General features: G+C 47.9%; 1 protein-coding gene across 2 annotated transcripts; it reads right to left on the bottom strand.

Annotated features, from left to right (window-relative positions):
- Positions 1–1,795: 1,795 nt before the first annotated feature.
- Positions 1,796–13,216, bottom strand: POPDC2 (popeye domain containing 2). 2 transcript variants are annotated; one of them, XM_051779973.1, is made up of 4 exons: positions 12,189–13,216; positions 9,761–9,869; positions 5,964–6,468; positions 1,796–2,209 (listed from the first exon to the last, which is right to left on the bottom strand). In XM_051779973.1, exons 1-3 carry the CDS (start codon positions 12,677–12,679, stop codon positions 6,010–6,012), a joined length of 1,059 nt encoding a protein of 352 aa, XP_051635933.1. In that variant the 5' UTR covers positions 12,680–13,216; the 3' UTR covers positions 1,796–2,209; positions 5,964–6,009. The 2 variants fall into 2 exon arrangements, with proteins under 2 accessions (XP_051635933.1, XP_051635934.1); XM_051779974.1 differs by having other exon boundaries at positions 6,102–6,468; positions 12,189–13,212.
- Between the last annotated feature and the right edge of the window lie 1,864 nt (positions 13,217–15,080).

The raw sequence follows: 15,080 nt of genomic DNA, 5'->3' as shown, positions 1-15,080 counted from the left end.
GAAGGTAAGAGGAGAATGGAGTAGCTGTGGGGCCACCTAACACAAATTAGTCCCAGGAACTCAGCACAGCCTTTCAGACCTGCAAAAGTAGTTGAGGTCTGGAAATAATTGGTGAAAGATTTCAATCAGATACACGACCATAGGAAGAGCCCTCACCCACCCACACCTTTTCCACCACCATGATATGTATGCAAATTAAAGAGGTGACAAGTCTTTCATCACTTCTGCCAACAAATCACACCTTCTATTAACCATTTTCTCTGGTTCCCTGTACTGGCTTCACTGGGTGATAGAAAAGTGCATCAGGAACTCCATGATCAGGAGAGAGGGTCATGCTAAAGGCATTTCTGCCATGAAGAAGCCTCAAGTCATTTGTCGTGAGCTGTCAGTACTGCTTCACTAGACAGTGTCACAGCAGGGTTAGCTCCTGCTTTCAGCTCGCGTCCAAGCTTTTGGGCCCTGGCATGTGGCTGTTTGGAAGGCCAGCTAGCAAACACCATCTCCAACACACACTCGGGAGAGGGATAGAGCTGGGCTCTGCCAACCTGATAGAGATCCATGTTAGCTGGTTCCATGATTGAAGAGTTTCCAGGGAGCTTCTTGTTGAAGACTGGAATATAAGCTCAGCAGGCAGCTGTGAAGGGCAGTGTCTAATTCCGGTCCACTGCTTCAGGCAAGTGTATAAAGCACCACGACAGGTGGCCCCAGTTTCATTGTGCATTTCAGTTCCTTTGCAGAAGAGACCCCAGCAGCTCTCATATCAATCTGCCAGAGACACTTCCTAGCTGTGAAGGGCAGTGGGGTCAGGCTGAACACAAATGTATCAACAGAGCATGGGGACAACCATCAGCAGGATGATTCCCTGGTCTGGTGCAGCCCCATTCCTCTGCCCTGGTGTGACAGCAAAGGCGAGCAGTGCAAGGAGCTGTGTACACCATGGATCCCACGCATCTGTGGCCTCTGGGCCCTGTGTGAGCAGGGCAAGGTGGGTGGGGCTGCCTCCACCAGCCCAGGGCTAACACAAAGCCAGCCCCACAGGCAGAATGGCTGTGTCCCTGCATGTCTGTGCCAAGAGGCACTGAAGAATGCCCTGCCCTGTGCTGAGGGAGGGATGGGTGGATGCTCCTTGCTCTTTCCCTGAATATCTGCCCTGGAGAGGCTCCTCACTGCACAGCTTGGTTGCACCTTGGTCCTCCACCCATACTTCCATCTCCAATTCCCTGACTGAGGAAATGGCTGGGGAAGCTCATCATACAAATCCTGTTGCAGCTGGACTTGGAAGAGGCCTTCCATCTCCACACAATTTTCATTAAGATATTGTACTTCCTACCAGTGGTTGTTCTCCCCACAGATATTTTATATTCATTCGTTTCTTCACTTGGTATGTGTGCAACCGGAGGTGATTCCCCTTTGAGCACAAAAAAAAAAAAAGGGTTCCTGCTCTCCTTCTTGCCTACACCTGTTCCCAGTCCCAATTCCTCCCCTTTCTTATTCCAAATGATTTAAGGCAAACAAACAACCTTTCCTTTTTTCACCAACTTCTTTGAGAAGTGGCGCTTTTCATAAATGATAAATCCCAACTCCTGGAAAAGTAATTTCTGGTCTTACAAGAGTGGATTCCCAGTGAGATACATATCATCAAACTCTCCATTGCAAGCACATTAACAAAGCCACCAGGCAGCCAATTTCCCCTTGCCCTTTCCACTCAGTGCCTTGAGATCACCTCAAGGGATCTTTCTCTTCAAATCCTCCCTCCCACTGTTGCCTCCCTCTTCAAATCTTCAAACACCAGTAGTTTCATTTCTGACTTTAATGGGAATCATTAATCAAAGGGAACACAGATTCTGCACCTTGGTAGCAGAGCTGCCGACACACCTCAGAGAGGGAGGGCTAAAAAACAAACCATGGAAGCACACTGGGGAAGGCAGCTCTGGTGAACAACCATGGGGTGGGAGGTGCTGGAGTGTCACACTGCAGTCTTAAGCATGTGCTTCACGTGCTCCTGAGTGTAAATGTCTGCTGGCAGACATCTCTGCGTGCTAAAGAGTGTGTCTCTGGTCAAAAACCTGTGTGAGCATCTGTGCCCTTGCAGAGGCTTCGGGATCAAAACAGCCTGTTGTTCCCTAGAGTTCAGGAGTCTGAGTGGGAGCCAGAGGGGCTCGTCCTTTGCAGAGAGGGTGAGGAGAACTCCGGAGAAGGTTTCCAGAGGCTGCAGAAGGAAAGCAGAGGAGGAGGAAGGAAAATGAGAACAGAGAGGTGAGGGAGGGGAGAGAGAGAGAAAGAGAACACCATTACTATTACGGGAATAAATCTTACTTCCAAACTTTTCCAAACAAACCTCACAGAACACACTGTTATCTGTCCTTCCCCCCTCCCCTCCTGAATGAGCATGCAAAAGTATGTAATTCTTCAGCATGTGATAAACCAGAAAATGGGGTTAGGCACCCATTCTGAGATGGCAAAAACAAACCCCTCCAAAGCACCTTCTGTGACATCAGTGAAACAAAGTCCGCAGCTCCTTTGATTTTGCTCTCAAAGTAGGTATAAAATGTTTCCTACTAACTTAGATACCAAGCTACAGGCCATCAAGCATCCATCCATCCACCTTATCCACCAAATAGAAAGGAAGCCCCAGGATGTAATTGTATAAAACCAGGTAGCAACATCTACATATCTTGCAAGCAGCAAACTCAAACAAATGCAATATGAAGAGGAGAAAAATCAAGAGCGTTTTGGTTGTTTGAATTTCCATGCAAGAAATAAAGCTTTGTTTGCTCTGTAGCATTGAGCTATACACCAGTACACTGTTAAAGCAAGTTTTGAATAGAACCTTGGAAACTGCCTCCTTTAAACAGGCAGCTTCCTCCTCAGAGAAAGAATGTGTTCATCAGTGGGATATTACAGTCTGTCTTACTCTTAAGCAAACTAGAAACTCTTTCAAGGAACTAGATGATAAGAATAGTAGGCTAATATATCTCCCAGGAATATTTTCTTCTGTATGACCTTGGTAGCGCTTTGGGCATTCAAGAATTTCCCTCCTGCACTGTGGTATTGCAAGGTGGCTATTGTAATGACAGAAAAGGAACATGACCCATAGAAGCACTTCAGTATGGGGAATTTAGAGAGCTGGGAGGTGATTTGCCATGTTGGAAGTTGCTGGAGAAGGAAATGAAAGCACAGACCAGGGGAAAGCCCCAGGGGAGCTCTGGCATCAGGAACTGTAGCTATTGCTTACTTTGAACAGTGACACTGCAGGGAATATTCCTGTTTATTATGGATGTTTTTACCACTTCCAAGGGGAAAGTTATGAAAGTGCTTTCTCTGAGCCATGTCCGACCTGCTCGGATTATTTGCTGAGCTGTGAGAAGTGTCTGGCCAGAAGGAAAAACTGCAGCCCCACTGTATCACTAGTTTTTGTGGTGAGGTGCTTGAGTCACTGTGGAATACTGTCCAGATGTGACAATAGCTGTTGTGCTACTGGGATGTGATGCGAGTAGGATACACCACTGGTGAGCAGGGTAACAGGAAAGTGCTCATTCCACCATTATGAACACACTAAATGGCATTTCTCTTTCCTTGTCTAATTACCTTAAAAATTAAAATACCACACTGGCTATTGTCTCCAGACTGACGGGCAAGGAAGATCATCCTTCCCTCACACACCAAATACCACCCTCTAAACATCTGCTCTTTTATTGCAGGTCTCTACTGCAAATATCAGCACTCCTTGATACTGTCTTAGTCACAAGATCTAGAAAGACAAAAGCTTCCAGCTTACAGCATGTTCTAAAAGGATTGTGTGAAGGAAAAATAGCTTTGTGCTGTGTTGCACAAGCTTTCCCCAACACACACACCTCTCGTGTGCATGTTCATAGTATTGACTCATTTTTTGAGTTCATAGAATTGACTCTTTTTTTTTTTCATGAAAAGCTATGGTGTTCCTTGCCTCTTTCCTTTTTTAATTGCATTTGAAATTCTGGTTTTATTGAGTTTGATCAACTAGGAGAATTCTACCAATTACCTGTGAAAGGATATCCCTCTTCTGAGAAGGCAAAATACAAGCAAAGCACAGGCAAAATGACTTCACATTTATAACACTATCTGCATTCATTTGTGATTGCATGTATTCAACAGACACTCCTGACACCTAGGAGGGTGGCTGTCTCATAAGGGATTCAGTGTTCCTGCCTCTCCAGGGAAGGACTGAAAAAGCTGCAAATTCATATCTCCAGTAGCCTACCAGCAAAACCAGAGATTTCACATTCCTAGGAAAAATGTGGATTTTTAAAATTTTTCTCTCTGTGCCTCCTTAAAAGACAATCAACTGCACAAAACAAATAAACAAACAATCCCGACAACAAAACCTTAAACAAAACTCTTGCTGACTCTTTACCTGATTGAGGCAAAATCAAATATACTTGTTCTTTCCCTGGCCACTTTCTTTATATACCAGATTTTAAGTTTGGAGTCATGGAAGCAGTAGAGGAACTGGCATGTGACTGAACTCAAAGCAGAACTGTACAAAACAGAGAAATCCTACAGTTCCACTGTTTTCAAAACTAAGAAGAGCTACTGGATGAAACAGCAAAAAAAGGCCTCTTCCACCAGAAGCCTACTGCAAATAGCAAGTGCTGTCTGATCTGGACAGACACTCCATGCAGAACACCAAGAATTCTGCAGACTTGTCAGGGGTTGTACCAGGGGTCAGTGTGCCCTGCTTTGTGCTCCCTGACACTGAGTCCACAGCCCAGACAGAAGTAGACCCAAACGGGTGCAGAGAAGACCAGGGTGCAAGGGTGCACTGTGTTCAAGGCTGCCTGGTGGAAGACAGTCTCCCCAGCTGCAGCCCAGTCTTGCCATGCAGACCCAACTGGGACCTGTGGAGTGCTCCCTTCTAGGACAAAAATCTCAGTCCCAAGCTTGGTGTCTGTCAGCTGGATTATTATGGGGTGGCAGCAGGAATGCACGTTTTGGGGTCTGCAGCTGGTGTGTAGCAGCTGGCATGCAGTGGCTCGCTAAAAGTAGCTCAGTGTGGAATTTCTCTCTTGGCCACTTGGATCTGAATTTCAAACATGAGCCACTCTCCTGTCTATTTTTGTTTGCCTGCACTGCTCCTCTGCCCCAACATCCACCAGGCACAGGAAGTTTTTTTCCCTTGTGGAGTAAGGAGCTGGCATGTTGGAAAAGAGCATCTCATTCCCACTCACCAGAAAGCAGACTTTGAGGCATGTTCAAACAATGTTTAGCCTGTCAGTCCACCCAGGGTGACTGGAGGCAAGACTTACACCACACAGGGCAGACTTTTCAATTCCTTACTGATCTGGCAGAGATGAAGTTCAATCAAAACAAGGAGGATGGAGCAAATGCTAGGATGAGAGTGGTGGGCAGGGAGAAGAAGGACTCTGAGCTTTCTCCATCTGCCCAGATTGAGCACTTGCAGGGTGTACAGCAACTTCTCAATATCAATCTGCCGTAAACCTTAAAGCTGTTTCTATCCCCATTAGCATCTCCTGGGATGTCTGTTCTCTCACCTGCAGAGGTTGTTTCTTAGATCAATACTGGAGTATCTCCTGGCACAGCTCTACCTCACAGTGAGTAGGCTGAGCCCTCTGGGTTCTCTGCAAACACTCATGTACCACCTGCCAGCCTGGACACATTTCAGTTTCTCTGCCTCTCCTGAGGGATGGGGAGAGAACTGGCCAGGCAAGAGCTTCCTACAGCCAGGTTACTGACCCCTCTCCCCAGAGTACAGCTGGTGCCTGGTGTCAAGACTTTACCCTGCTGCTTTTCCTTAAGAAAATCACACAGCTGGAGCCCACCTTCTGGGATTCCTTGTGGCAGCAGGCAAGCAAACACTGCGGAGGAGCAAACCCATGGCAAATGAGGGCGAGAGACTGGGGGCCACTGCTCTGCCCAGGCAGTTGCATCACGGGAAAGACTTGCTTCCGCAAGTGGGTACTTACGCGAGGGTCCCACACAGGGTGAGGTGTGCCCGTACCAGGAGTGCCCTCACTTCATATACTCCCCTTCGCTCACATAGTCCATAAAAGACCCTGGCAACTCAGCAAAATCTTCCAAGACAAGACTGGTGGAGTCCTCACCCAGCAGCTCACTGTCAGGCCGGGATGCCCGGGGGCGCGGGGCCGGTGGTGGTGGTGGTGGCGGCTGCGGAGGGGGCTCAGAGACACTGGCCTGGCCAGAGGCAGGCAGCAGCTCCTCGCAGTCCTCCGACTCCCCCTCAGAGGAAGCTGGCCCAAGGACGTGGTAGAGGCTGGGCAAGCGGATGTCAAAGCGCAGGCCAAACTTGGAGAAGAGCTTCTCGTTGAGGGAGTAGAGCTTCTCCGAGATGTCATAGCCCAGGTGGGAGGAGAAGAGCCGGGCAATGTAGCGGTCCTTCCTCAGCAGGAGATACAGCTTCTTCCTCGGCCAGGTGATGAAGCTGCAATCGGTCTCAGCTGTCAGCGTGACCTGTGGGGCAGGGAGAGAGTGGACTAAGTCCCAGACCTCGGTAGCAGTCACAAACCTTGGGGCCATGTGCCTCACTCCAGGAAAGGCCCTCTGCCCTTTTGATGCCTGTTCTCCCTGTTGATGGCAGGGCTGGAGAGCCAGATCATCCAAGCTGAACAATTAGATAAATCCTTACCTGCTGATGTTTCCTCTCCCCAGGGAGCCAAAGAACCCATTTTCCAATGCAATTAGTACCATGTCCTTGTTTAACCTAGTCATGTGGCTGGCTATGTTTCACCCTTTTGCCTTCTGATGCTGCCCCCCGTTTGACATCTGAGCGATGTAGCTGAAATGAACAGGGTAGCACAGACATCTTTATACCTTTACAGACGCGCTACAGAGGGGATGTTTTTGCATGCCCAGACAGTTCAAGTTGCCAGCGAGTAGCCCTGTGGCAGGCTGCTGACACATCCTGCTGCTGGGTTGCACAGCCCCTGCTCCAAGAAGGCCCTGGGTGCTGGAAGGGCCACCTGGAAGGCTTGCCTGGTCACCCTCTGTCAGAAGGACATCCTGTCTCACCAGCTCTGCTGGACTCTGTAGGGCTGAATGGCCTTGAAGGACATTGCAGCACTACTCAGTGAGAGAGAAAGTAAAAAGGTTTTATTGTGTTTGTGTCTATGCAGAGAACTCAAGAGGTTTTACTGAGTTGATTTTAGAGAACATTTCATTTTGCTTTGGGTTTTGCCAGTGTAAACAGAGAGCTTTTCCCCTCTAGTTGTAGGCCCAGACTAATTCCAATAAAAAACATTATATAATATGTGAGTGTATATTACAATAAATAATAATAATAAAGACAAGAAATGCAGGAAGGGTCAAACTGCCTCGGGTGAAAGAAGAACATCCGAGTGTAATGGAGACACTGGCATGTGAACAAGCGCCAGAGCCAAAATATCCTGGGGGCTCCCTTTCACTCTGTATCCAGGGGTCTCCTTGGTCAGCCGCCATGGCAGAGGGCCACTGGGAAGCTGAACACAGCTTGGCTGCATGTGTGTGTCCTTGGGTTTGATATTTAATGCCATTGCCATGCAAACAGCTGCCTTATGAAAGAAATATAGGAGATAAAACCTGAGAACTTTCCCAAGCCAGGCAAGCAAGAGGAAGGGTCATATGGAAATTGAAATGACCAGAATCTCATTTTCCTAACCAACTTCTGGCACAGCAATCAAAAGCCTCTGCTTCTTGTGAGGGATTAAGTGAGATATAATAAGCAAACCTGCCACCTACCCAGGACAGTAAGACAGATTTCACTTATGAATCCCTCCTGACACAAGTGCTCCAGCATCAGCAGAGCCTGTAATTTAGCCTTCTGGGGGAAAGTGCCAGCCCTGAAACCCAACTCCTTCAGGTACTGGGACTCAGCACCCCTGCAGGAAGAAGACACAGCCAAAGCAGAAAGCTTAAGAAAACCAGCTCCCCTTGTAGACCAAGTCATGCTTCTGCCAGTTTTTAGTGGGCTCAGGATTGAAACTCCAGAGAGCAATGGGAAAAACGTGGGCAAGAAAAACTTTCCATGCCTTCCTCCAGCAAAGTCCCAGAGCCAAATATGCACTTTTTAACAGAAATATTGTGATGCTAGGAATAAGGTTGAGATAAGCCACAGAGTAACTACTCAGGTAAGAGGAACTAGTGGGTTTAACAGCTGCCAAAAGCAGCACACCACCATGGCTAAGCATGGCCACCAAGAGTAAAGTCCTGCCAGGTACATGGACTAGTCAAGTCTCACCTGCTGAATGCTGACCTCACACAGGCTGCTACTTCTTCATGATCCTCAGTAAGCAGATGTAGGTTTTAGGCATTTCCAGCATATGGTTGCAGCCCTTCCCCACCTAAGACTCTACCCCCATCCTGGTGCCAGGCACGGCTGACCTCCCTGACCAGCCCTGTCTTGCCTCTTGGCAAGAGGTGCCAAGGGCGTGGTGCTGGCAGGGCTGGTGCAGCCGGGCACCAGCTTGCTCCAAAGCTGTCTCACACACACAGATAAAGACCCTCAGGAGGTCTGGGAACATTCAGTTCCACAGAAATTAGCTCAGAAAATGCTGCAGATGTCTTTGCCAGTTGCATGCCATCCAGACAGCCATTTCCCTGCCTGGAGCACCGGGCAGCCATCATTCTCTCTGCTGGACTCTTAGGCAAATACAGCCCAGCAGCTAGCAGCAGTCTGCTGCCAGACTGAAGACCCATGCAAAACATGAGATACCATCATCCCTAGCACCACCATGCTGTTGTTGTTTTCTTTACCTCACTGCCTTGGCATGACATCCCTATTTCTGCTCACAAACTGTAGCCCTGTGCCACAGACACAGTCAGCCATTTCCTGCAACTTTTCTTCTTGCAAGACCGTATCCACTGGTGATGGCACAGCTTTCAGGAGTGATCACCATGACTCCTTCACACATGAAACAAATTCAGACGCTAGGAAAGCAGATTTGGAGAGCTGTGCTGGTTTAACCAAGTCTGCTTGTGGCTGCCCTCATGAGAAAGCATCATCAGGCCCTCGTGACTGTCCCATGCTCCCAAGAGATTAGCAAAATCCCTCCTCATATGCACTGATTGACATAAACTAGATTGACATCCTGACAGGTATCAAGCTGTCCTGGGATGTGAGTTAAGGTCAGAGGGATGTAGACCTAAGTAATATTCTCCAGAAGGAAAGCCAAACAAACACTGTGGGGTGTTGACAGCAAGACCAAAATCCTTTTAGTTGCTGCAAGTAAGAATTGCTCTGGCCTCTCAGCAAGGGATTCTTTTGCTCAGAAAGGACCATATTCGGGTGTGAATCATCCTTTCTGCTTCTCCACCCCAAACACATGACCATCAGAAACTTCTGTGAGGAACAGGATATTTATGGATTTGCATCACTGCTGCACATCGCCACAGCTGATGCTAGGACGACGCATCCTGCTGGCAGTGTGCAGAGCAAATGCATCAATACAGGTACCAGGGAATGCTACAATGGAAGAGAGCCAGCAATCCGATACCTCGACTCCCTGCTAAACTGGAAGAAGCACCATGCTTCGCTCTCCTTGCTATCAGCTGATACTGGGAATACACACTGAGGTCTTCAGAGGAAGGTAGAAAAAAATGTAACACAGCTGATCACACCATTCTGTGCTGGATAAACCACTAGTAAAGGGAAGGAAGTATTCCCAGTTTGTTTTGAATGGCATAATGAGGCTGCTCCATCCCCTTCTCAGACACACAATGAACCAGCAAGTAGCGAAGCTGGGCTGCTGTGGGGATGCAAGGGGATTACCTGGAAAGTTCCTTCCTCAGAGGGTCGCAGCGACTCCCATTCTGGAGAGTCCAGGAACTGGTAAGGAAAGACGTAGTGAAGGAATTGTCCATCCTGGCACACTCGGATCCTGCAGAGGGGACAGGTGAGGTACATGGGCTTAGGCCAGAAAACAGATGTCACCAAAACCTGTTCAGCTTACACAGTCTGTCCCACCAGGGAGGAAATAAATTCTTGTCTCACACATGTCTCATACCTCCTGGGACAGCTGCGGGTGCTCCAGTCATGGGGCTTGTCTCTCCTTTCTCTGTGGGAAACTATTTGCTGCCACTTCCCCATACTCCGTTTTCTGTTTCTTGCTACAAAGACAGCCCTCACAGGTGTAATGCTTGGTCCTAAACCAGGACTTCTCAGCCCACAAGACTACTGCTGCTTTCTAGGTACTTCTTAGTCAGCTTGTGGCTCTTTGTACTTGCATCTTCTTCCTGCCCCCAGGGTTGCATGTGGGCATTCCCTATCTCGATGTTGGGAAGCTGTTACACCCAGAAACCCCCAAAATTGTGCTGGCCATCATTATTGACAGATCACTCTGTGAGCTCATAGTTTGCTGCACATTACCTCTCAGTTTCTCTTGGCCTCCTAAGTATCCCTTTCCCCTACTTTTGCTACAATTGCTTGCTAGTGCCAAGGTCAAGCATGCGCTCAGCTCTGATGTGGGAGTAGAGAAAGACACAGGCCTGAGGCAAGGGCAATGGCAGGGCACTTTGGAGTTCTGTTCATAGTTCTGCATCGCCAGATTTGGGGGCTCTTGCCTCCCTGTCATCATGCACCCCCACTGTATGATGCAAGAAGTCAATTCTTGCTTTCAGGAGTTACAAGGCTCAGCTCACTGTTGGCTTTCAGAAAGCTGGGAATGTTGCCTGGAAGGGTTGTGGCTGCAAGGCATATTTCCTGATCCAGGCATATTCTGCATTTCCAAGACCCCACTTGTTCAGTTTAAGAGGAAGCACCATAATAGTAGCAGTTGCTCTGCTGGGTCAGCAAGGACCTCACAGGGCAATAGAGTGAGTACTGGGAAATGCAAATCCAGGCCCATCTCCATGGAGCATCGTATACCAGCCAAGATGCATACTTCCCACTGCAAAACAGAGCAGAACAACTACCCGACCATACTGTCTGTTGCAGCACTTCTGTGCCCACAGAGCAGCACTGGATTATCCAGTGTATGTCAAGACAGCAGAGATTCTTCCTCAGTAACATTATCTGCAGATACAGTAAACTTCAGAGCAAGTTGCTCAGCAGAGATGGAAAAACACTAATAGAAACACAAATTTCCTTCCACTGTTTTGCCATTCAGCATCCTGATAGTCCCAGGATGCTCTCAACACATTCTAGAAAAGGGAGTAACATCAAAAAAAGCAAGGTCTGCCCTTCTTTGCACATTCCCTCACCAGAGAGGATGGGCCACTGCAGTAAAACCTGAGCCCCAGGTGCTGCTGGGTTTGTCTTCCCAGAGGAAAATCCTTGTGAGACATACCTCCTGTGGTTCAGCACTGCTCACATTTACAGATCTTCTTCCTTTCCCACTCTCATTTAACATTAATGCCAAATGCCTGACAGCAGCTGGGAAGCCAACACCATTACCATTTGTATGCATCTGGATTTTGCAGATCATTAAGTGTATATGCTGATGACACAGCATCTCAGGTGAACAAATGCCAGTACTTGATCAGCACAGTTCGCTCAATCAAATCTCCAGTCTGACTGTCTAGAGGTCCCCAAGGTTCTCCTTGGTGGTCCAGAGGAAGGAACATCACGAATGCATGACATCACAGGGAAAGAAAGAGGCAGGATCCACCACAGGAGAGTACTCTCTCTTTTGATGAAATGACCCTCAAAGTGAAAAATGTCAAAGCCCTGAGGGTTGGGGTGTTAGAAACAGGGATGGAACCTCTCCCTGAACACTGCTGGCCAGGGGGAGCAGGTGAACTGAGGACTCAGCATACTCAGTGCACAGCAGTTCATATCACAGAAGTGTGTCTGGTACCCTCAGAGACCACAGGTCCAGCCATACTGCCCTCCTGCCTTGAGAAACACTTTCACACAGCCAGCCTGTTCTCATCAGAAATAAGATCACTTCAAAGTGATGGAGAAAAAGATAAGGATTCCCCAACAGTATCACAGGCAAGGCTGATCTAGCCACTTCATTGCACACAACTTGAACCTGCAAACCATTTTCTGAAATACTCTTAATTTAGAAAAAATAAAAGAAAGTTTAAACAACCCCCAAAAGCAAATTTCCCCCTTCCCCAACAAACTGATGCATATCTCAAATCCCTTTCAGAGGAAGAAAACAATTCTCACCCCAGTTTCTACAGGGGTAAAAATAAAACAATAAGCCAAAGGCGCTCTACTGTCAGACTTTGTTCAGAAACAGGGGAGCCTTTACCTGCCAGACAGCAGCAACGAGAGGCGGTCAATGGGCGTCTTGCCCTCTACCGCGTAGTTCTGGTCTCTGACTAGTGACTGGACATGCTCTTCACAGCACTTCACGATTTCTTTGTAGACTTCCAGGGGCACCTGCAAGGGCAGGTACATGGTCTTGTAGAGGAGGTCAAACTCTTCTGGGATGGTGTTTCTGCGGAGTCGGTAAGCCAGGTGAGCCAGCTGAAGCAAGCAGATGAGGACGAGCAGCATGTTCCAGATGAAGATATCCAGCCCACAAGCACTCAGCCAGCCCCACAGAGCATAGCAGAAGTAGCCCGGGGCCAGGAGGCCAAAGATATAGAGGGACCCAAAGATGCCACTTCCCCCCATGTAACCCAGGAGGACGATGCAGCTGGCCAGCTGGTAGGCTGCTTCCTCCATAATCTCCTTCCAGGCATCACACACCGGAGGCTGGAGGACAGCCTGGTCCCAAGAGAGGCTGGTTGTGCTCATCCTTCCCCACTCCCTCCCCAGCCGTCCTGTGCTCAAAATGAATTGTCATACACAAAGGGTGTTGCAGAGGTCTGAAACCAGAGCTGCTGGGTAGCTGTTCCTCCTCCTCCTCTGGTCCCACAGCAGCGCTTCAGAGCGACATGTTAAAGTGCTGCCGAATGTTTATGCACCCAAAAAATTCCAAAAGGGCTCGTTTCTCCTCCTTGAGGCTCACAAACCGTCGGCTGGTCCTCTTCTTAGCCACAACAGTGAGAAAAGAAGCTGGCAAATGTGAGGCCAAAAGAGCTCAGTCGAGAAAAGAGTAGAGGCCATTAGCTGGAAAACTCACAGACAGGACAGAGATCTCGTTGCACTGCCTGTCTCGCCTGCGCTCCGGCAAATGGAATAGCGACTGTGAGAGAGCAGCAGAGGGAGCTGGTGTTGAGTGTGGAATGTGTATCTCTTGGCAGTGGAATGGAGAGAGACCCCAAATGGATAACCATGTTTGGAATTGAAATCCAAGGAGCAAAAGCAGAGAGGAGAACAGAGAGCAAGCATGCACCCGCTACTTAACATAACTCAGGCGTCCAGATAAGCCCAGCGCAGCGTGAGGAGGGGAAAGGAGAAGGGAAAACAACCAGCTTATCGCGGCGAGCTCCAGCCACACATGGGGCTCTTCATCACACTGCACTCCTGCAAGAGAATGACTTTCAGCCGGCACAAAAAAGGAAAAAAGGTCACCCCCTTCTCCCACTGTGGCTCATAGCAGTGGCAGGGACTTAGCAAAAGAAGAGAGACTGGCTCTCAGTTAATGCTTTCCAGGCGCTGCACACAGCCTTCCCTTACTCCAGGGAGCTCTGTCCCATGGGATGTTTTAGATCAAGGGGCACGAGGTAAAGCTCTGCACAGCCAGACAACTGTGATTGGAAGGGATAAAAGCAGAGTAAACAAGCTTCTGGCACCCAGTTTCATCTATCATTAAGAGGAGACTACCCTGCCAAAAGCTTTGTGAGTATAACACTTGGAAGCATGTTTTGTGGGGAAATCCTAGTTGAGGGAGGATTCTGGCACCCCAGAAATAACATGTTCTGTTGGGAAGCATCCTTGGGAAACATCATCTTACATTTTAATTTTTTTAATAGCTACTTGGAACCCCCCCTTCAGACCTTCATTTAGCACAAAGACGAAAGCAGACACTTTCAACTCAGATAACCCAGAACAAAAGAGGGAGCATAAGAGGGAGCCTTCGAGTTCAGTCCTCCACGGTCAGCTACAGAAAAGATGCATAAATGCAATTTCTCCCCTGCTTCAAGTAACACGTTATCAGTCACAGAGGCAGGATCTGCCCTGCTGCCAGGAAGCAGTCACATTTCAGGCATTGACGCAACCCACGTGGTCACTCAACACAGTATGAGGTCAGCCTGCACGGGTCAGTGGAGTAGAGATAGGGTTTCGAGGGGTAGTCGTGTTTCAGGCCAAGCTTGCAGCTGCCCTGCCTAACATACCATTCCCATTGGTACCATTCACTTAAAGACACACTAATCACCTCTTCTACTAATAGTGCTCTGGAATAACACTGTCTCCATGGCAAGGATGAAGCAATGCTTTATGGCAACCTTAAAGAACTCATCATGGTCTTGGACAGTACAATCTTATCTGTGCAATGATTAGGCCAGGTGCAATAGAGAGCTGTACAGCGCCTAAGAGCTGTACCATCTTGACAGGTTGCCATGTGGGAAGGAGATAAGACAAGTCAAGCTTTGCACAGGGTGAGTGTGATCCACTCAGAAAGATGCTTTCTGTTAAGGGTGAAGTGAAACACAGAACTGGGTCTCCAGTGGCGCCTTAATTAAGTGAAGAAATAAATCCTACTGACTGAAGCAGAACAAAATTCATCTGCAAGAGTTATGGGGAAACTAAAAACTTTCTGTCTCTTGACCTTCTCTGCAAAGAGGGAAGAATGATCTTATAGCCAAAGCACTTCAATAAAAACCTTGGGATTCAGGTTCTGTTTTTCATACCATTGCCATATACTTGCTAGATGATCCCAACAACAACAACTTGTCTACCTTTAGGCCTCTGCAAAACAATCCATATTATAAAGGCCCCTTTCTCCAAGATAAGCTGATATTTGATAAAATCAGGATTTGGGATATCAAGATTGGGAACACTTAAGAGAAAGATACTTTATGTAAGATCTGTGAGACAAAACTGAACTGCTATGAAATGTAGAACTACATTAGAGGAAGCATTCTCAAAAGCACCACTGCAATTTCTCCTACCTTTCTGTACTACCAAAAAAACTTTTGCAGCGACATTAAAGAAAGTGGAAAAAAGGAAGTTATTAATTTCACTCTTCAGTTAGGTAAATTCCTGAGCTAGAAAATACTCTGGAACACAATGCCAATGATTTATTATAACA

This window comes from Manacus candei, unplaced genomic scaffold, assembly GCF_025592945.1.
Source record: "Manacus candei isolate 608988 ecotype Guabito, Panama unplaced genomic scaffold, ASM2559294v1 h1tg000014l, whole genome shotgun sequence".
NCBI lineage: Eukaryota > Metazoa > Chordata > Aves > Passeriformes > Pipridae > Manacus > Manacus candei.
Note: the sequence above shows the minus strand (reverse complement) of the source record. Positions and strands in the feature narration are given on the sequence as shown.